Source organism: Chelon labrosus, assembly GCF_963514085.1.
Source record: "Chelon labrosus genome assembly, chromosome: 20".
NCBI lineage: Eukaryota > Metazoa > Chordata > Actinopteri > Mugiliformes > Mugilidae > Chelon > Chelon labrosus.
The window spans coordinates 15,379,433-15,402,303 of record NC_140353.1 but is presented as its reverse complement, the minus strand read 5'-3'; the positions used below and the strand labels follow the sequence as shown (position 1 = coordinate 15,402,303).

General features: G+C 42.9%; 2 protein-coding genes across 5 annotated transcripts; both read right to left on the bottom strand.

Annotated features, from left to right (window-relative positions):
• Nucleotides 1-588: 588 nt before the first annotated feature.
• On the bottom strand, nt 589-3,427 carry pld4 (phospholipase D family member 4; the record flags this gene model as incomplete). Of its 3 annotated transcripts, none has more annotated exons than XM_084568419.1 (11): nt 589-807; nt 921-1,017; nt 1,113-1,278; nt 1,366-1,505; nt 1,645-1,845; nt 1,930-2,057; nt 2,297-2,417; nt 2,518-2,701; nt 2,955-3,112; nt 3,207-3,286; nt 3,366-3,427. In XM_084568419.1, 10 exons carry the CDS (start codon nt 3,255-3,257, stop codon nt 599-601), a joined length of 1,455 nt encoding a protein of 484 aa, XP_084424545.1. In that variant the 3' UTR covers nt 589-598. The 3 variants fall into 3 exon arrangements, with proteins under 3 accessions (XP_084424545.1, XP_084424546.1, XP_084424544.1); XM_084568420.1 differs by having other exon boundaries at nt 3,207-3,283; nt 3,366-3,400; XM_084568418.1 differs by lacking the exon at nt 3,366-3,427 and having other exon boundaries at nt 3,207-3,311.
• A 2,077-nt stretch (nt 3,428-5,504) lies between these two features.
• Nucleotides 5,505-21,830, bottom strand: cep170ba (centrosomal protein 170Ba; the record flags this gene model as incomplete). 2 transcript variants are annotated; one of them, XM_084568415.1, is made up of 18 exons in its annotated part: nt 21,483-21,830; nt 20,393-20,530; nt 18,539-18,628; nt 17,727-17,805; nt 17,054-17,112; nt 16,322-16,478; nt 13,580-13,708; nt 12,359-12,853; nt 11,314-12,269; nt 10,430-10,541; nt 8,712-10,310; nt 7,803-8,049; nt 7,253-7,385; nt 6,619-6,753; nt 6,447-6,535; nt 5,954-6,047; nt 5,815-5,866; nt 5,505-5,713 (listed from the first exon to the last, which is right to left on the bottom strand). In XM_084568415.1, the coding sequence occupies exons 2-18, from the start codon at nt 20,495-20,497 to the stop codon at nt 5,505-5,507; spliced, it is 4,740 nt and encodes a 1,579-aa protein (XP_084424541.1). In that variant the 5' UTR covers nt 20,498-20,530; nt 21,483-21,830. The 2 variants fall into 2 exon arrangements, with proteins under 2 accessions (XP_084424541.1, XP_084424542.1); XM_084568416.1 differs by having other exon boundaries at nt 7,803-7,944.
• Between the last annotated feature and the right edge of the window lie 1,041 nt (nt 21,831-22,871).

The following is a 22,871-nucleotide window of genomic DNA, read 5'->3' as shown; positions in this document are numbered from 1 at the left end:
GGATTTATGAGCCCTCACGTCTGTCCTAATTGATTGGATCCACGCTTAAACCCAGACATTAGTGTCTGGTTTTACAACGCTGTCTTAGTCAGTGTTACTAATGAGCCACAGAGAGCACTCACAGGCATTGGTGGAGCCATTACCGCAGTCAAGTGGGATTTCCGTATCCAACACACAGCAGTGACAGATGACACATCTATCCATGCGGTTACAAGAAGTGACTGACTTGGGAATCCCGTATTAAAAATTTTTACAGTACCAAATTATATTGATCACAATTCCCTTTAAGAAAGCAACAAAAGGGGAAAAATTCATAAGCGCTGTAGCATATTATAAAGTACATACACATTTATTAAACATTTAATAATACTACTTTGTATTATCAGTATATTCAGTCGTCATATGTTCAAAAACCAGTTGAACACTGTGGTCACTACCTCTCTGTAACACTGTTAGTTTAACAAACATTTGTAATTAGATGTGAATTAATAAAATAAAACAACGATGAAAGGACAGTTTTAATAAAGATAATGTAAAAATAACTATATACAGATTGGCTTTAGCCTTGATAGCAAAAGTATAAAGTTCATGAAAGGGTTCAGGTCTTCTTTGATAGCGCACAGTCCGCGTGGTGCCCCAGATCGTCGAGGAAGACGGCAAACTCTGAGTTCCAGTCTCTCTCAAAGACGGCCTTGAGCTGGCCCTGCAGGGCGTCAGTCTTCCACACAGAGTGGGGAGCATGCTGGGAAATCACCAGGCCCACTCCAGCTGTGGTCTGAAAGTAGTCTCCTGACCAGTTGGAGGTGCCTGCACAGGCAAACAGCGTTATCTGGTCAGTGATTAACTGAACTGACCTACTGAAGTTGGAAGAATTGATCTGTTTATCACTTTAAATGTTAAAAAATAACTGTGTGACTCACCAATGTAGGCTACTTTATCAGTCACCATGAATTTGTTATGGTTGACTCTGCTATATGGAATATCCGATTGGTTTCCCACAGGAACAATGTACAATTTCTGAAATAGAAAAATATAAATAAACACAATAAATCTAAAGACAATTCAGTGTTGAAAATATTTGGATGATGCTTTCATTTCAGGCAGCGTCTTACTATTTGGACGCTGATATGATGGCGAGGAAAGTCCATTGAGGCCAGAGACTGAAGAAAGGGCAGCATGGCCGGATCAGAGTCCCGCCCGCAGCTGATCAGCATCCTGAACCTAACCTTCCTCTCGAATGCAGCCGTCCTGATGGCATCGTCTATGACCGGCCAGTATCTGTTCAGTTCCAGTAAAGCATCCAAAGTGAAGAGGAATCAAATTTACATAGCAGAAGGTTATAAAAAATTGTCAGGTTCTGCTCACTTGTTAGGCCTGTCAAAGCGCGTGGTGGGGAAGTACTCCATGACAGCTACATCAACATAGTGCTGAGCCTCTGAGATAATGGATAGAATAGCCTCGAGGTCCTGAGTCCTCGATGGAGGACAGAAGGATGGTGGAGAACCCTGAGGCCAAACACAAATCAGTGAGGATTCAAAAGAATTAGTAGTTTGGTGACTGCAGCTGAAACTTCTCTATAAACAGTCTTTTTTTCATCAGTTTATCAGTGTCCTGTAAAGAGGAACTGAAACTGAAGGAACTCACTGTGATGTACAGCCGGCTGGTGACGTTATCCTCCTTCACCAGCAGGGGGTGATGTTGGTTGATGGCCGTGTCATACTCTGCAGGCCAGGGCTGCGGCAGGGAGCTGTTGGGTTGTCCCATCACCCAGTAGGACAGGAAGATCTTATGGAGGTCCTTGGCTAGACTGGAACAGTTGTACACCACCACACCCAGCTCCTTCACCTGTAGAAAGTCAATTAGGAAATAATCAATCAGCGTTTTGAAGTTGAAAATAAGCACCTGTGGTCGTATAATTCACTGTCTCACCTGGGTTAGAGACCTCCAGTCCATGTTGGCACTCCCAATAAACACATGCCTTTTATCAACGATCCAGAACTTGCTGTGGAGGACGCCGGATGTCAGCCGGCCAAAGTTCACCTTCCTCACCTGAACTCCTGCAGACGGCCGAGGAAGGGAAGTTGGTGTGAACAAATCAAACCAGAAATGTGTAAGCCAGCATTGTTTTGGAATTATTTGAAATGTTTAAAACTTCTGTGTTCACTTTGCTAAAAGAATTTGACCCTTCAAATATTAAACCAGGTCTGAACGAGGATACTGATGACTAGCTGTCCACTTGTGTTCTGATCACCAGGTGTGAACAGGACCTACGTGAACATGTTAGTCACACCCACACCTTTTTCTTTTAAGAACTCTAAATCAGTTGAGTTTGTCCTGATGGTGGGAACGCTGGTCACCACTTGCACAGATACATTCCTGGAGGGCAGCTCTTCGAGTTCTTTGAGGATATCCTTCCCCTGCCGAGGACAGACTGACTTTATTAAAGGCATCTTTTCCCACAAAGATCCAGAGGAATGTTTTCACGATAACATCAACATCTTTCATTTGATAACTCACAGGTGCGTCAGAGGAAGAGTTAACGTTGATGTCTTCTCCAGTTAACGTCCAGTAGAAAGAGACCACGTGCACTTGTTTGGTTGCCAGGGAGATAAGGTGTTTCCAGGTTTGCTCCAGTGGGATCCCAAGCGTTGCATTGGCTTCAAATTTCACATATTCAGGAATGCTCTCCACGAGGGACATACTGAGGGGTAACACAAAGACGTCTGCAGAGGAAGCTCCTCAGAAATTTGGTGCAATTGAGAGACTTTAATCTTTAATGATTAAATCAATAGATTATAAGTGGTTGAGCAGGAAATAAAACCTCATGGCAGTAGAGTAGAATCAATAAAAATCAGTATCAGTATATAAAAATGACAAGTTTAAACCGTGGCAGGTATTGACAGCTGATATTATATATCTCTATATACAGTATATAGTATGATTACTATCGTTACCTGCACTGGTCATTAGTGTAGTTGCTGTCATAAATGTCCTGTGGAAGCGTCTCATTCTTTGGCTCTGGTGGTCTCTCCAACACAGCGATGGCAAGCAAAACCCCCAGTACCGTGAGACATCCCAAAACCACAGCCAACGTTACACAGCTGGTCGACCTCTAACGACATCAAGTTTGGCAGGAAAACATTGCCGAGTCAGAATAATGCGTCCCAGAAAACGGAGACAATAGTTAATGTTTGATGTAGCCCTACCCCTTTGTTTGAAACGTAACTGTCATGAAGGCTGCCGTACGGAGAGGGCATTTTTCTTCCCTTCAAGCTCGACCCACCTACTAAAGAGCAGAAGCAGGAAATCATTTTCTTGCAGTTACAATTTGTCCAAACGTGCTTCGAGGCAATAAAAGCACTTACAGAAAGATGTAGCGACCTTTCCTCTTTAGCTCACGACAAACTTCTTTCTTCCTCCTCCAGCTTTCACTCAGAACTGCGCTGTAGTGATGTCTCTGTTGTTGAATATATCACAGCACAGTTCCTGTTTTTACTTTCATTTCAGGCTTTCAGACATCAGGGATAAAAACAGTGCAATGCAAGGACACAGTCAGTGAAAAATAAAGAATCGAATAAGACAAAGTTTGCTAATCAAATATTTATTTGAAAAAAACAAAACAAAAAGAATCATCATTGTCTAAGAACTTAAAGAAATATCCACACAACATAAATACCAGCTAACAAATTGCAACCACTTGGGGTGAAAAGGAGGGGAAACAGAAACTGAATATCATTTATAAAAAAAAAAAAAAAAGGGACACACACACACACATTTGACACAATTTCTTTTTAACTTCAGCTCTCTGACTGAGTTGGAATAAAGCAAAGGGAAAAATACTATCCCAGAGAAGATGAATAGCAGCAATACGTTAAGAAAGAAAGACATTCGATTTTCGATTGAGCTTGTAAACAACCACTATACTTGGCTGCGTGACACATCATCCCACACAGCTGTACGGCACTTTTATGTACTTCCCAGTTACAGTCACATGTGCATGGATTGGGGAAAGGAAAACAAAAACTTGCTGATGTGCTGTTTTGCCCGTTTCCCCTCTGCTTCAGCATCAGATGCCAACTAGCTTACACGGGAGAGCAAAAGCTTTCAGTTTGCAGCCTATCAGGCTATAGAGGGACCATGTTTGTACTACCTTAGTGCAAAAGACAAGATTGAGAGGTAATTTGTAGGACGTACAGACAGCTACTAACAATCAAGGCTTACAGTTACACTTAAGTCGACATGAATGCTATAATTACTTCCACCATCATGTGAGGCCGTCACAGAAGTGAACTTGTGACTCAAGAGGCCGTGGCAACACCATTTATTTTTTTTTTTGCTCTGATAGCTATCAGTGCGCTGTGATGAGCTCAGTCAAACACAGACTTATTCCTGTCAGTTGTTTTATGATTGTCTTTGGCCATACTTATGAGCCTTTTAGGAATGGAAACAAACAAACTAAAGAACAAGTTTTAAGCTCCCAGAAATGTTTGACATGAATAAAAACACGTTTTCTAAAGATAACTGGCCTTGAAAACCAGTTATGTTTTAGAGCCACTTGAGTTAGTGGCTGCCAGGTGACTAAACTATCCCATGAGCCACTCCTTCTATTCAGATCCCACATTCCTGAGGGATTTACACTCCTTGTCAGACAAAACAGGTAGTTTTCATTCATCTGCCGGGGAGAAAACTGTTACCAGAACACGCGCAGCATTGGCTTGTAGCAACTGTGTAATATAACGTTCGCTGGAATCAAAGGCGACCAACTCTCTGCCAATGTCATGTAGTGTCAGTTCAAAAATACCACAGTGTCTCACAAAAGACCACTAATAAATACTTTTTACATTCTTCTATAAATCTGGTCCACAAACAGGAAAAGTGACAAAGACAACGACATGGAAAATACATGTATATATATATATATGGAAATGCAATGGGGTTGTTGAGAGTAGAAGTACACCATCATCTGTAAGCTTTACCTACAGTTCCTTTCTATTTGAACATCAATGAACTAATATTTGATTTGTCACGAAACACAAATATCTGATGTCTTTATAGATTTCCCTGAGATGATTATGCCCAGGCTGGTTTTCAGTTAAACCAAATAATTACAAAGAGCCCTTTAAATCAGCTATCTTGGTCATATCATTGGCAAATAATGAGGACGGCACAGAATCAAGTTTAGCTCTGTTGCCTTTTAGAGGTGAAGGTAAAATTCACTGAAATATCACAGTGGCACTTCCTCAAATCATCACCTCACATGGTGGCCTCCCACTCAGTGTGTTTTAAGAGCATTTAGCGCAGGCTTCACTTTGTGTTACACCACCATGTAGGTTCGTGGTGCTCACAGTGCAGCAGTAGTGTTGTATTTGTACGTGCCACTTCTATGTATTCAGTCTCACTTCCCCCCTCCTGGTTTCATTCAGCGTGGTGGTACAGCACCTGTGGGGTTATAGCAGAAGTTCAGCACTGGCGGAACCCGTCTTGTGTTATTTGTGTGTCAGATCTCAGACTAAGTATCCCTCTCTGAGATCGTCCGGTGTCACAGCTGCTCTCCTGACACTCTCTCCCGGCCTTGGGCCGCCGCCACGTTTGGTGACGGAGTGGACTGTTCTCCAGTCTTGTGAGGACGTGGTTCTGGATGAGCGCACTCCAGATGATCGGGAGGTCTTTGTAGTTTCAGACTGCCCACTGGGCTCTATGACTGTGTTAATCACTGAAATGGGAAAGACAATAGACAAGAAATTAGCTATTAGCTCATATAAAATTATAAAGGATTTCCATTTATATTGTCTTAAATAGGTCAGAGTGACTCACCCTCAAGTTGTCTCTGAACTCTTCTGAGTTCTTTCATGATAGATATGATTTCCTGAAATAACATAGCCTCCATTAGGTCAGATACTGAGCATCAACTAGCAATCTTTTAGCTTACAGCTGAACAAAAACAGCCACTAACCTTATTGGATGTTTTTACAACAGGGACATCATTGTCAGAATTAACCTTTGCCTCGATTTCTCCCCAGACATCCACCCTGTCCTGGAACAGTCCCCTGTGTGCCAGAGCAGTGGTATCTTACAAGTGTTCATTAAAGAGAGATAATCGACATTGTTGTGTCCAAAACACTGTAAACAGCTATTTTAATGCTAATGCCGTAAACTGGATCAAATTAAAGTCTACTATAGCTTATATTTGTTCTTTGGTATCTTGTTGTCATTAAATAAAGACTTGAAAAAGGGCTACTGAGAAGATTAGATCTCTCTCCTCTCTGTCCCATATAGTCAGTCAGACTATCTGTCTGTGTGCTGACTCAGTAAATTCCACTAATTAAATAAGATTAGATGCTCAGTGCAGTCTGGTCGTCAGACAGGATCAATAATGTTTTCCATCAAAGCCAGATTAAGCATGAGAATGAGGGGCGTTCATGCAAGTGTGTGTCTCAACATCGTACTTAATTTTGTCAGCAAGTTCCTCTGTGTTTTCTCTGATGGCCATGATGATCTGAGACAAAGGGTTCAGGATCAAATTGTCCACAACGACCTGGAGGAAATGGGAAATACTTTATAATGATGGCAAATTACAGAGGCTTTAAAAACGAGGGGAAACAGCACATCGTGTCAGACCTCATCTCTGCTTCTAGCTTGTTGCCTGGAGTCCTGTTCGTGGTCACTTGAGCTCTGGTCAGGTTCCCCTGTAGGTGCAGAACTTTGTGGGACTCGCTGGTAGTTCAGTCCAGCCTCTGGAATACACTGAACCAGCTGGAAAAAATGTCAACAGAGTTATGTTACTTAGATTCTTAAACTTAAAAGTGACATAACGGCACTACTACTTTATTATGACGCTATCCCAACTATTAAAAACTATTCATACAGTATATGGCACATAGAATAAGATTATGGGTATGTATCAGTCCGTCTTTAAATTACAGTAATAACGCAGCAGTCTGTGCAGTTCATGTACATGAATACTCAACAAATGCTTTAGAGATGTGGCATTCTATGGGCAAATGTAGGTAAGATTAAATAAAGTATCAGCAAATAAATCTAATTTATAGAAAACAGTTGACTTTCAATCTAACTTTGATAGCTAGCTCATAAAGCAACTTGTTAACGTTATGTCTGGAGTCGTTTCCTTCGGGTTTTGACCAATTCTCTTTATGACATCTGTTACTGTGACATCTATATCCATTACATTTGAAGTATAGTCACATGTCGGGAGCTAAAAAAGTGCAGGGAATGCAGTAGTTATCAGAAGTACCTGTTCGTGAGCGGTCACTGTGGAGACAGGTGCGCTGCACTCCACCTCAGGGTTTTTTGGATCACCATCTCCTGCTACGTCATGGATCTCTCTGGCCAATATCGCCAAGTCTTTGGCCAGGTCCTGACTCAACCTAACAAAGGGAAACACATAAAGGAATAAATAACAATAATAATAATAAACATTTTCTATTGAATGTAAAAATGAAATCTCTTTATACTCTTGCATTTTAACAGTACAGGACAGCTTGATAAAAATAACACAAACACCACTCTTAGTCCTGATTACTCTTTTGCAGAAACATTAGACACTGCATATCAAACTATACTGGATTTAATGTTCCATTGCAGTAATTTAAGTCCCAACTAAGCAGTCCAATTTCTTTCTTGTTGTCTTGTTTACTTATAGGCTTCTTTGTTACACTTGAATCCTGATTAAAATATACTTCAAAAATGCTTAAGCCGTAACTGTGAAACCAGCTTTTCTGTCCAAGGGTCAATACAACGATTTGATCATTAATACCAGAAGACTGAGGTGTGAAATTCCATACCGTGCAATCTCTGCACTGTGGGTGGACCAGTTGTGGTACGCCTCTCCCTCATGTGTCTCCTCTTCAGAATCTCTGCTGCGGGCTTTGGGACGCAGGGCGACCAGCGGCTGGGGCCGAGGCGCATTGCGATTGCCATGAGAAGCTGAGGAAGGTTGGGAGCGTTTGTGTTTAGGAGTGCTCTGGTTTGAGTCGTACTCCTCATCTGAGGTAGAGGTATAGTCAGAGCCTTTCTGTCGTCTCCTGGAGCCTTGGCGTCGTGAATTGGTTTGAGTTACAAAAGATGAGGACAGAAGAGAGGAGATACCATCAAAGAATAGTGCCAAGGGAAAACCCCCTTTCAGATGTAGTCACCAAAACATTTCCCACAACAAGAGACAGAGAAGATGGTGTGGAAGTGCTCATCTCCATATTTCTTATTCACTGTTTCCTTCCCAGATGATTTACAAACTGAAATGAGCACTTGATTTCCACAATATATTAGATGAGTAATAAATAAAACCATTTAGTGAAAACATTCATGTATGCCATGAAACATATTACAAAGTATGATGATTGCAAAACCCTCAACATATTAACAAGATAATAATCACCTTATATAGTATAAGTACAATGTGAAGATGAAGGAAATAAAATTTTATCTGTAGCATTAATGTTAGTGTTACTGATGTTAGTGAAAACCCAGAGTGAGTCTGATTCCCACACACAGCTTTTGGCTAACAAAAAAGTATATTATTTGAAGGCCTATTAATGATTCAAACCAATTCACCGCTCACTGTGACTGTTTGAAAGGCGTAGTCCAGGTTCCAGTCCAGACACGTCATTGCTTTTCTACAATGCTGATTTGACTAAGCAAATGTCTTAGGAGTCAATTAAACAGCTTAATAAAGTATGTCAATGTATTGTACTCACTTGCCGTGCTGTTGGAATATTTGGACGTGGTGGAGCGTACACGAGTGAGTGGCGTTCTGGCGAGCGGTGCTTTCTGCGGCCTTTCAACGGGCTTTGGCCCCGCAGCAGAGGCCCTACGAACGGAGGTGGCGCCTGACTCTGTGCTGCGGTTGGAAAATCCTGTGCTCCTGCCTGTACCCTGAGGGGTGGAGGAGCTTTCGTTGTCGCTGGGTGTATTGAAAGATTTTGTCCGCTTGCGAGGCATGGCCAACATATCCAGCCTGGAGAGTTTCTTAGCTTCTTGCTTAGTTTGGGTGTTGCCTGCTTCCTGGGACAGCCTGTCAGTCTCTGTGCCCTCGTTGTCAGATGCCTCTCCGAGGCGAGCCCGGCGGAGCATGGAAGCCCTGGTGGGTCTTGGGGCTGACAAACTGTTGGTACGAGTCAAGCCCTGTGACGTTTTGGAAGTCTTGCCATCCTCCTTCTGAAGGGGTATGATGTATTTCCTGCTTGCTTGGTGGTTGTTAGACTCCTGATCAGAGTACGGTAAACTCTGATGGTCATCACTTAGGTCTGTGGAGCCACGTTTCCCTACACTACGTCTCAGTCCAAGCGGCCTCCTGAAAGACTCAGTCTTGTTGCTGCTTTCTGCTCCTTGAGAGCGGTGCTTTTCTGATGTTGTGGATTTGTTTTGACTAGCTATGCTAGCTGAAGACCTCTCTCTATGAAGGCCACTAATGGATGGTCTTTTAGTCAGTGTGTTTGGCTTTGTCTTATTGCTATGCTGGCTGACTGTGCTGGATGTATCCACGTCAGACTCCCCAGAAAGAGAGTCCATTATAGAAGACGGCGTAGTCACTGATTGTCCTGCTTGGAGTTTGGCCTCCAGAACAGCCAGAACATCCTCTGTGTCTTTGAGGTAAGAATGAGTGTCCTGACGGCTGGCTCCCTGGAATAATTCTGGATCGCCGAGAGCAGGCTGGCTAGAAATGTTGGGCAGTCTGGCATTGCTAGGCCGCTCCTTGGTGAAGCTCTCCTGTCTGATTAATGATCCTGTGCCTTCTTTACCCTCTGGACTCTGTGTCTCCTGGCCTAGCTCAGTAAACTTGACTTTTTCAGAGTCTTGATTGCCTCTCTGTTTGGTTAGAGTGGCTGTTGAAAACATTTTGTTCCCATTTTTTCTCTCAGTCTTAGGAGTGCTGGGTTTGAATCCTCCATATTCTTGTTTGGAGCCAGCCTCCTGTGACCCAATATAGAAAGATGTAGACTTGGCTGGAAGTTTGGGCTTATCCTTAATTTGCTTTTGTTCTGTGTCCGACACCGATTTCGTCCTCTGCTCTATGATGGAGCCATCATCAGACTTACTGGCATCACTGAGGCTGTCAGGCTCTACGTCATCCTGCACTGTTAACCTATGAACACCATCCAGAGACCTGGGGGCCACCAGACTATTGTCTCCCACATCAAATGTTGAATGCGGGTCATAGTGAACATGAATACTGGGAGATGGAACGTCACTTGTCTCCTTCGGTGGTACCTGTGTACGTGGAGCTTTTGAACCATTAGAGTCTGTGCTGTCGTGGCTTCGGCTGAGCGCGGCCTTGTGGACGGGTGTACCCGGTGCTGAAGAGGAACAGTTTTAATGCATATTAACCACACATACTAAAACTGAGTATCATTCATATTCATCAGAGTGTCTCATTATCATTTCAAATAGACCAATGTCTCTTCAGGTGGCTTACCCCCTCCTGACAGTTCCATCTGGGACGGGATGTCAAAGAGGCCAGATGACGGGCCAGATTCTGTGTAGCTGTCTGCTAGGCTGGCCCATCGAGACATCCATTTAGGAGCCCCCTGTGTAAGAAAATATACATCTTATTCACCAGCTTAAAAAAAAAAAAAAAAAGGTAGAAACATTTTGAAGAAGGTGCAGTTGATAATTCAGTGATTTCCTTAGTCAAACAACAGAACAACAACAACTATGTAGTACAACTGCTATACAAACGTGGATTACTTTAAATTTGGTTAGACAGAAAAAACAAAACCAAACCCAGAAGCTGTCAGGAAAGAAGAGGTCAATCAAAATCATCGAGAGAGACACCAAAAAGAGAGAGGAAACACCATGAAGCCAAATCACTATGCATGCTGATTTGTGCATGTAGACACTTGTGGCTTACTGACCCAACATATTCATTGTCTTTGGTGTTAAAATTAGGAATTATTCATCTATTAATTGACCACACCCTGAGCAGGAGGGTTTACCTTTACCAGACTCTGTCCCTGCTCTGGAGCTGTCCTCACCTCCCCACCGCTACTCTGCCTATGCTGCTCCCTGCCCTGAACAATAACAGGTTTAAAAGCGGACGATGTTTCTGCTTCACTCAGGTTCGTTCGCTCTGGGCTCTCAACAACACCAAACACCTGTCAGGAACAAAGCATTGCAAGTGGATAAGTGCTGGAATGCAGAAAGTGGCTCTGCTAGTATCCATGGCTCATTCCGAGCAGGACTTCCAAGAAACAGAGCAGTGAACAGCAAAGAAGGCTTGTTGCTTTTAAAGGAGCATGTGATTTTTAGCCGTAACCAACTTTTCTTTAGAACAAACATAAACTGGATGGAACAACTTGCCTGGTCAATCTTGCTGCGTGCCTCTTCCAGCTCTTTATCTTGAACGTCTGCTTCAATGGTGTACGTCCCCGCATCACTCAGACTGTCCTCCTCTTCATTTCTGGGGCCTGCATGGGGGCTCTTGACTTCCACATTCTGAGATGTCTGGGGCATGACAGGGACCTTAAGTGGAACAGGCTTGAGGATAGGGGAGGAGGTTTGAGGCTGGTAATGCCCATCAGACTGAGGAGGGCTGGTGGAACTCTGATCAAATTGTGATACCACCACTGTCCCCGTTTTAGCTGATCTAAGGGGAGAAGAAGTATTTTTCTCTGAGCTCGGAGCAGAGTTCTCCTGTGCCTGTTTGAGAAACTCAGCAGTGAATTCCTGGGCGAGTTTAGATCTCCGGCCCACACTGCTAAAGGGTCTTGAAGCTACAGATGAGGAGGAGCGAGAGGAAAAGCTGGTATTGGTGCTCGTGCTGATGCGGTCTTCTGTCTTTTCTCTTCGCAGAGAACCTGCTCTTTGAAAGCCCGTGGACGCAGGGCCCTTCAGGGGAACAGTGTATCGTTGGGTTGGGGGAGTGGTGGACGATGTAGGTGGGACTCGTCTCTCCCCAGTTGGGCTTGAGCTCTTTCTTGCCTTCTCTTGCTGGAGCCTGAAGCCCAAGGGCTCAGGTGGGGCTGCGTTACTGGTGAAGGACTGGGAGCGCTTCTTTCTCGAGTTATCATCAAAGAACTCAATAACAAAGGCTTGGTGGGGCTCAGGCTTGTCAACACTGGACAGCGACTGGGACTCTAGTGAAGAGCAGGGCATGTGTTCCTCAGAGCCAGGGGAAGCAAAGCGTTGTGGTGGGGAGTCTCTTAATCCTTGTGAAGAAACCTGGGACACAATCGGAGGTTCTGATTGGAGAAGATTGTTTCCATTGATTGTAGGTTGCCCTGAATCACTGTGAGAGCCATCTTCAGTATGGTTTGCTGATGACAGAAAGACAACAAGTCAGCTCAATAGTAAGCACAATATTAAACCATAGCTAATGTAAATAGAAAGTGTATATGGGACTCACCTTTGTTGTGTTTCAGAAGTGACGGGTCACTGTTTGTGCTATACAAGTCTTCAGCTAGTGACTTCCTTCTTATCATACTAGCATTGCTTTGGACCAGCCAATCAGCAACTTTGCTTTCTGCTGACATCACCTCAGTAGGTGTGGTGACAACCTCCGTGGAGGCTTGCCTGCGCTGCTGCCGGAAAGAAAACTTGGTCACGTGGTCCTTGATCTTCATTTTACCTGGCGTGCATTCATCGAATTCGATTGTGAAGGAAGCGTGGCTTTGGACCACGGGGGGTGTGGGGGTGGAGGGGGCGCAATGGGTGGGATCTGAAGTGTCTTTTGTTGGAACCTCGTGAACCTGCGACTCAGGTTTCTTGGTAGGTCGCTGCTGGAACTCTTTAGTTGGAATTTCGAAGTAGCTGGGCTCCCGGCGGTAGGGGAAAAAGGACTTGGCCTGACTCTCTGATAGAGAACCGTTGACCTCATATCTGGACACATCTTTTGCAGACTCTGTTAACAATAAAGTGATGAGATGTGAATAAATACACATTCAGACAAAGCTTTAGGGATGGTCCTACACAACTCACTCTCCACTAAATAAATACAAATATAAAAGTCACAATAAGGAAATCAATTGGGAAGTTACTGATGAACAATCCCTGAAAATAGGAGCCACAAATAACACGAAGGTTCCAGCTGTTAGGCTGAGAAAACAAATCTTCCCATTGGCTGCCAGTTGGATGTGGCCAAATATCACTTTAGGAGCTCAGAGTCCAGTGGAGGGTATCTGAGCGGGAATAATCTGTTTCAGTCTGGGCAACATGAGGAGAACAATCACCCTTCCTCCCCCTCCAGCAGCTTAGAGGGTCATAATCCATCACGAGGCAGACAGCCTCTGCCCGCTGGCCTGGCATAGTAAGGGCTGGCTAACGGTCCACAACTGGCAGCCAGAGACCTGCCTTGGGCTTAACACCATCCATCTCTCAGTGACCCACAAAGAGCATCGGATAACGGTGCCGCAGAGAAGCATGTCATTTTAAATTAGGGTCTAATTCACAGATGTGTGAATATCCAATACAATTACAGTACAAATATCTGCAGCACATAATATGATTTTTTTCATATACACACACACACACACACACACACACACACACACACACACTTTAGAATAAATACCACAATTTATTTAGTGGACAGTACTTTTATGTAAAAACGTAAGATACATTCTCTGACCTGGAGACTCCTGTTCTGGCAGTTTTCCACCTCTGCTCTGCTTTTTGTTGGCCGAGTCCTCATCTTCCCCCCACCAGGACGGTTGGCCATACAGAGGAGTAGGCTTGGATAACGGAGTATCTGTGGCACCTAGCAGAGAAACGCACAAACAAAGGCACAAACACAGACACACGCAAACCGTCAGGCACATAATAACCCGAGGTACAGGCAGGAATGAAGAAAGAGCCAAGCAAAGAGCTGAATTTATACAGCCCCTTGTATTTATAAGCCAATACTTTTATGTTCACATACTCACATGACCAAACAGTTGTGTCTGGGTTTAGTGTTTAGCAACAGCAGAAGTGTTGCAACGCCGGGGCTCAAAAGGACCCAGTGTTGAACTACTCGTAGCCTTTGGGTTTTATTTCTACAATTCCCACACATTCCCATGACACAGAGAGTAGCGGGGGTAAATAGTGATACCAGCTGTATCACGAAACCACTAAAATGTAATCCTCCTCATGTGAGGACCATGCAGATAATCCTAATCTTCAAATACAGCGCAGGATATAGGATAATCAGTGCATCCAAACTGAGATTCTTGTAGACAATGCCAATCTTTGTTGACCTCTGTATATACTCCTTATACAGGTATAATCAAAGGAGTTAAGGTTAATTTAGTCCGTGAGGTTTCTGAACCAGGCAGAGCTGACATATAGATTGGCATGGCGGTCCGAACATTCAGCCTATACTGCACTAATCAGATAAAGTAAATGCCGGGTTTTAGCCAGATAGAAAGGATAAACAAGCTTTGGAGTTTATTGTGGCCACACAATCCCAAGCATCAGCAGCACTTGGCCACTGTTGCCTTGGACACACACAATAAGACATCAACAGAGTGACAGGAGAGGCAGAGAGGCATGTTACCAATTCCTTCCCACTTACTCAGTCCTCCCATTTTAGCTAAGGAAAACATGGGTGAGTGTCACAGTTAAAACGAACTGAGTGTAATGGAGAGTTACGTTGAATTTATTATTTTATTAATGAGCAAAAGAAACCAAAAGCACATGAGATAAGATGGTAGAATGGCCGAGACCAGTGGCCAGGCCTAAAAAAGGCAGATGAACTTTCTGCTTAAGTTCTATATGTTAGCGGTGCAGAAATTACATGAGCAGTTACATAAAAATAGATATTAGCACAGTTTAAATCATGTAGGGCTAATGCCTTTATCAGGGAACACCGTGAGCTCTCGGTTTCATGCCCCTTTTCTACACTGGCAGAGTAAAGTAGGCCTGACTGAGTCACACACACTGTACAAGTGAAGTGCCCTGCCCTGCAGACAGCTGGAGGACTGGACTCGCTCCACATCCTGTGCAGCTGCAGAGGGAAACGAGCAACAAGCACAGAGAAAAGTATCTTGGCTTCTCTCTCAGCACTCAAATAAGAAAACTGTGTCATGTTTGTGGCGTTAAAATAAAACACAAACAAAACAAGACCAATCTGCTGCAGACAAACACCAACATTATATGTAGGACTCTAGTCAAACTAATTCAGCTGAAGAGGATGTATTTGCATGGGTCAACAGAGCTATGTGAGCTCTGGGAGGAATATGGCAGCAGACTTTTGTATGTGAGTTTCCTTAAACAAACTGGGAGTATGTGGGAATATATATAGGTAATGTAAAAAATCCAATTTCCAATCTTGTTGAGTGGCTACTGTAACACAAGTGTAGCTTTATTTTCCCTGACACACTTTGAAACACCACCCTTATCTTGGCTGTGCGAAACAGTGAAGGGTTTATTTATCATAGAAGAACTGGCTCACAGGGCAAGGCTACACTGAGGGCAGGAAGTAAGTGCATAATCACTAGTAAACATGGCTTCAGTGTGAGGTTTGTCGGATCATCACACGGTTAGCTTTTAAGCGCAGGCAAAACAACCACCTCCTAGTAAGATATGCTTTGAACTCAAAGGTCACAAAAGGGTTCTTAATGTGCTCCAGTTCAAATAGACAATTATAAGGCATGAAAAGTTCTATTTTAGGCACTTGTTGTTTTTTTCCCACTAAGCTCAGAGGTCTGACTACGGAGTAGAAAGCACAAGAATTTCTAGCGCAGCAACAGCTGGGAAAGTCTTGCGAGTGTGAATGAGTTTCATTCACAAAGTATGTCTGTTGATCTAACAGTCCTTTGACTGTTCCACTAGCCCATATTGTAAAGCATGATTTACTCAGTCTAACTCAGAGCAGAGAGGGCATGAGAGCAAGGACAGAGAAGCCACACTAAAAACACACCTTCTTAATTCTGCTACAGCACGTGTTGACTCATCGGGAGAGAGCTTGGCAGGACCCCACCTCTTGTCAGCAGTCAGGCATGGCTGACAGAGATAAGACTGCTTGTCCCTAACTCCTTAGCTTGTCTTACTCACGTTTACTAACTCTGCCAAACCAGGGATGTCAAGATCTATTTGACACCACAGGATTGCAGCTTCAGCCTGTCCTCTCACATGGCATCCTAATCTTGCACCAGGCGAGCTCTTAATAAAAGAAGCCTTATCAAGGGATCTCTGGCCAAAGTCATGCAACACATGGAGACTCAAAGACTTCCTCTTCCTCGCGTGTTTGAACCGGACATTCAAATCCACTTCAGTTAAAACAGTTCCTCTTAGGCGACAAGAACAATTAACCTACTTCTTTTGTCATAAAATCTGCTGCTTTTCTGCTGGTGCATGAACCTGCTGCGTGTGCACAGCCACAGCTGTTTACCTGTGAGTGAGTGAGCTCTACGCTCGGCTCTGTCCTGCAGTTTGACGTTGGAAAGAGAATCTTTGCTCTTCTCTGAGCTCTGGATCTGCTGCTTTTCCTTCACCTTGGCCTCCAGGGCTTTTGTGCTAAGCTGCAATTGGCTGGTGTACTTCTCGTGCTGCACACATACACAGGAGGGAAGCAGGATGTGAGCAAAACGTCTGTGCCAACAATCAGTACAGACGCGACTGTCCTCATACATTTCTTTGGTTTTGGCTTCTACATCTAATTGTTAACCATGCGGTTTTAATTCACCATAATCTTTCAACTGTTAGAAACAAGTGTTGACATTTATATGATACAAATTCTCTTCCATTAAAATGTCAAATGCTGACAAATAACTGGGTCTACATGTGGGAATGGTCTTTTAAATGACACACAATGAGCACATGGAAGAGTTATTAAGATGCCAGTGCAGGGAGAACATAAAAACAGGACATTAAATCTTTAAGACACACAAAGGTGCTGTAGATGCAAAGTAAACAAGAAAAACACTTTTGTTTTAGAGCACAGAGCTGACTAAAGTTAGTACATAACACGCCTCATGTTTTTGACAGTTTGATATCTTGATGGTTAAGTGATTAAATTGATAAATGTCACTTGATAACATAAGAATAATGCACTTGAGGTTTTATTTCTCCTAAAAAGGCAGCGGATCAATGCAAGACTGAATAGGCTGTTAGCATCACTCACTTTCAGAGCTTCTTCTGGGACTTTGTGTTGACTCTTCTCCAAGATATACACGTGAACATGTGCAGAAGGAGTTAAAGAACAAATGTTTTTGCAAAACTAGTTATAATGTAAATGTAGTTAACACTTCAGCAGAAAGCGGAGGGAAACATGTTTGCAGCAGATGGACACAAGGGATGCAAAAAACTGCCACCTAGGGTTTTGTGCCCCTTCACTTGAGTTTTCTCCTGAGAGCAAAGTACTTTCTTCTACTGCGGCAATACAAACAAGCTCATACAGTGTTTACTTGTGGTGTCAAACATTCCTAAATGTCTGTACAACTCAATAGTTTTCCCTCTTGTAATCTAAACTGCATTTCACCATTCATGAGTTTTCTTCGGGGAGGGGGGGGGGGGTCAAAGGGTGCAGGAGCTTTTCTATCCACAGTTGACCATAATCTAAAACCCCTGACTGAAAAACCACAGGGGATTAACATGCCAATGGAGTGAAAGACCACGGAGGGGGAAGAAAATGCAATAAATGTTTGAGTGAAACAGCTGCCAAAACGCTGGAGCGTTTCAATGTGTGCTGCTAACTGTAATTGTTCCAAGTGAGGAGCAAGAAGATACAATTCCAGTCAGGATTATGGACAAGCCACGGACAAATCAGGACAATATGAGGACAAAAAAAAGGATATCATAACCGAAGCGAATGACATCTGAAAGTTTAAGGGTGATGTACGTCTGGTCCGGGATCCTGAGATCATTCACAAATGTCTGCAAAATAAAGAAAAATAACATCAAGATCATGTTTATACTGTTAATTAAAAAAAACTATGAGTGCAAACACACAAGTGAAAGGCTGGCATGCACCCAGATACTGTAAGGTGCTTTGCAATTGGCTCTTTTCCCATGGAAAGTTAATCCAGCAACACACTGAAACTCTGATGAGATTATGTTGTTATGCAATGGTAGTCTTAGCTTTTGTGTGATGCTTAATGGCCAGATGGAACTAAACACATGTAACGGTGTTTTGCGATAACCTTAGAATCAGCAGTTGTCTTCAGATCACTAATTGAAAAGATACTCACGGGTAACACAGTGCAGAAAGGGACAGATCTCACTCTATGCAGACTAAACTACTATAATTGTGGCGGGATTTCAGTCACAGGTCCTCGCTCTGTTCTGCTCTGATTAGTTTGGCTGCGGTTACCAAGGCCAAAAGAAAACACTCTCTGAGAACAATGAACGGTTTCTCTCACTGCTCAACTCTGGATTTCATTGGGATAATGGCGCAATGAAGTGGCAACAGAGTCAGAGAGGGAGAGGGCTACAAAGAGAAACAGAAAGAAAGGGGTCCAGTCTAGCAGGAAAATCAAGTCTCCCGATGGTCAGCGTTCTACAAACTGTCTCTGTGTTTTGTTTTGTGGACTGGATAATTCAGGGAGCAGAGAAGCTTTATTGCTCCGGCTGAGGCAGGTTGTCTGCCACTAGAGATGGACTCGCTCACCCCGTTCAAGCTCCCCAGGTCCTTCACCATGTGCTCGTCCGTGTTCGGGTCGTAGTTGATCACAGCGTGCTGCTTGTCCACACTGCGAGACTGCATCAATTAAAACATAAGTAAAGTCAATACAGTTGAAATGATGAGCTGATAAATCGAAAAATTTTGTGCACACAAAAACATCAGGTACACTCGTGAAAACAATTGCATCCTAATATAACAGTCCTACACTAAATCCTCCTTCATGACGGTTATTATGCTCAGTTTATGTTGAAACAATATCAGAAAGGTAGAACTTGAACTGAATTACCAGAGATCAACATTGGAGGATGTAGTTTGTGGTGCTTTTAAACTGTATTGAATTACACACAAAGGTGTTTCTGTTATTTAGCCTAGCCCACTGACTAAAATGGGGATGTCAAAATAATTTAATTTAAGGATCCTATATTTGGACACACAAGCAGAGCCCCATACACCATCAGAAATGTTTGTAGTTGATTAAACTCCTAGATGACCTTCATCTATGCGCGCTTATCTGCCCTTCACCAGCCTAAAATTTGCTTCTCTCTAAATATGCTTTCATCAATTATGTGCAGACGAGAAAGTGATTCAGGCTGACTCACTCTCTCTTTTCTGCTCATTAACCACTCTGGGCCTCTCCATCACAGGCTGAACATGACTGCCAAGCTCATTTGCAAAATGAATGCTGTCCTCCAATAGACCACATATACGGTTAGAAACTCTAAGTGGAATAAACAGTGTTCAGACGCTGTGCGTACTGTCAGTGAACTTCTTGTAAATACCACGCAGTCTAAAGTTGTGGGCTTATCAGTTTACCTTCTTGATTAGTTTAACTGTGCAGGCCACAGCAGCGTAAAGAAATTCAAATTCCTAACTCGACAGCCCCTAGCTTCACTTTGCCCCCTCATCAGGGAGAAAAAGTGAGCTCCGGCACTAAGAAACAGTAAACACACAACTGAACTAGAAACAAACTTCAGCCTCTATTGTTGGGTTAATTACTGCCCATGGAGATATTGATCAAACACCAGTTGTCATGGAAAGTCCAAACACTAAGGTCAGAGCTCTGCTATTTGATAGGGCTTCACTTAAACTGATTGTCCGCTTTTCAAGCCAAACAGGATTCTCATGTTACAGACTTTCAGCTGTGATTTCAATGGAAAAAAATGCATTGAGCAAACCACAAAAATACCCCAAAACATGAAAGGGTTAAAGATAATTTGGGACAGAAACAGAGTGTGTGCCAAGTCAGGAAGCAGTGCTGAGCACTTAAGCAGCGCAATAGAAAGTCTGCATCACTCCAGACAGGGAGAAGCTGAGGTTTTTCCTGGATCAGGCGACGCCTAAATGTGGACACGAGCAACTTTTCAATCTAACCGGCCTCTGTGGTTGGCAGGGCTTTTCTGAGCACAACACACAAACTGAGGGAAAAGTATAAACAACTTCTTCTGAGGCAACATTCCTCCTTCACTGGTTTAAATTCAGAGTGAAAAGAAGGCGGGTGGGAGAATATTATACAAAAACCACAAAGAAATTGTGTTTATAACAGACAGAGAATGGAAAAAACAACACAGTGGAACACTTCAGCAGCGTTTTAAGTCATTTTTTTGAAACAATGTCAGGAGCAGCTATTTCTAAAAGCACCGTCACCAGGTTACACACACACAAAGCATGCAAGAAACCTGCCGCTGGCTGCTTCACATACTCATGTGACGCGCCGTCCTGTCAAGACATCATGACAGAGCAATGCAACATTTCCTGTCCATCTTTCACAGGCTGCGGTGAAGGACGGGGAGGACCCACGTGATGCCGTGCAGGTGTTTGCTGTGTAAACTTGAAGCTCACCTGCAGCATTAGCTCGCAATCATCCCGTCCAACAAAGATCATCTCCCGCGGCAACCTGTGGCGTGTGCCGGAGCTGCTGACCAGAAACCATGATGTGACGCTCATGTTGGGGCCACGAGTCAGGATCTTCTTAGCATCCTGGGAAAAGACAATGGAAAGAATAAAAAAAATAATAAAATGGATTGTCGTGTCTTTTAAATAAGCTTGCTTCAATGCAGAGATTACTGAGGGGAAGTAATCATGTCGCCCAAGTTAGGCCTGTTTATCTAACCAATACCGGTTACAGTTAGGTAATGCAGCTAAATAAACACCATGAACACATTTTGTTTGTAGGTTTCCGTGTGTAAATGTCTACGTTTTTATCATTAGTTTTTATGTCGGCTGAATTCTTAGTTTTGGGTTTACTGATTCAGTGAAAATTAAAAATGTTTGGCTTTGTTTTTTTTATTAGTCCGGGGTTAGTTTTAGATTCAAGGAGGACTTAACTACATTACATACACAACAGTTTGTGAAAGCTCAGTCATGTGGACACCCCTGTCTCAATAAACACACGTGACTCCTCATACGCGCTGACAAATTTGACTATATTGGACTATATGGACTAAAAACACTTCCTGTCTATTTTTGTTTAAGTTTTCACACCACATCATTTCAGTTGTTTTCTAATTTTCAGTCAAGTCAAATGTTTCTTTTGTCACACAGTTTATTTTGATCATATATTACCTTGGTTCACACAAGTCACAGATGCAGATTTCTTCATTAACAGATCAGGTAACCCAGACGTGACCTCCTTTATAACCAGAGCCAGTTTAATGAAGCATGCTGGGAAACCTGCCGCAAACTGTGACCAAGTTAGCTAACAACTTCAACTTAAAGCACAGGTTTGACTTCCTGAAGTCTTAGCTAACTAAACATTATTGTTAAAAATATTAACACGTATTCATAATTTAAATTACGACCATTAGCCTGTGTTAAAGGCAGAACTCGTGTTTAAACCAGGCGGTCGGTGACAGTGAGCTTGTTTGGCTAACGTCGGTGAGCCTCCGGACACAACGACACCAGCTTTCTCCAATGATTGTCCAGGACTCACCTTTAATGCCTTCTCCGTTTTACTCCTGAGTGAAGCCAGCGTTTACAACGTCCTCACAGCGGGTGAAATTCGACGACCGACATGTAGTCACGACAAAAGACGCACCAGGTAACTCTGGCCAGGTAAATTTCGTTCACACCCTCTTCTTCCTCTGGGAATGACAACCGGGCGAAACTGTCCTCTCTCCTCCCTACACGGCGGTGACGTAGCTTGACAAGTCCCCATCAAAGGCGTTTAAGCTGAGAGGTGATGGAAGTCAGAGCTCTCACTCTGTCCGGTTTCCGGGCGCTGGCGGAAAAAAAAACAAAAACAGTAAGAAGACGGCCACGCCCTCTCTATCAACACCGTTAAAGCACAACAAAAGCTTTTATTATTGGTGTCAGTAATATTCATCATATTTTTATATCGGTGATTTAAAACTGTAAAATAACCCCCCTTCATTTGCATATTGAAGCAGAAACGTATAAAGACATTTAAAATTAAAATAAATGAATAAGTGAGTATAAATTCACTAATAAATACGAAAAAATGACTGCATTTGAAATACAATCAGTTAATAAAGAAACTGAGAAATTATTATTTATTTCAGATTGTATAAATTAATTTTCTTTCGTACGTTTACTTACTTTACTTTATTTTTAATTTTGGCACTTCTTGGCATCTACAGTGCGCAGGCATAAATAATATTAGAATGTAAATAACTAATAAAATTAATCTACTTAAATGTTTGTTTCTTTTCCCTATTGCAAGAATATGCTGTAATTATTTAAATCCGTGCACGGAAAGCTGCTTTTGGTGGACTTGAAGCGCATGCGTAGTGCAGGAGAACCTTATTAACTATACGGCGAGTCACCGCTTTTATAGACGATCTGCGGCTACAGTCGCTGCCAGGCCAGACAGGAGTTTTGTTTATCTAATGTGTCACTTTGCCTTTTTTCATAACTTGAATTAATACTCTACTGTGACAAGTGGCGAGTCAGATACAGTCAGAAAGGGCTGGTACCGAGAGAATAAAGGGGATTTGATCGGTCTAACGGTGTTGTTTGCTAAAAACTTTGCACAGAAACTGAGACACAATAGGTTGCATCATTCTGCAGTCAATTTGCAGTGAGCAGCCCAGCTAATCCTTTGACCTGTAATCCAACAAAACCTTTGGTGATGATGTGTACATATGAATAATAGTAATCCAAACGGAAATACCTTTGTCAGGAGCTTAATATTCCACTAGATGGCGCTTTAGTTCCAATTTACAGTGTGGCTGCTCTTCAGCGAAAGTTTAGCCACAAGATTGATTTAAGCAGTTTCAAGAAGCAAGAAAGTCACAACGTCTCTCTGTGTTTATATAAAAAGTCACCATTCATTTATCTCATTCATCACACATCGATTCGT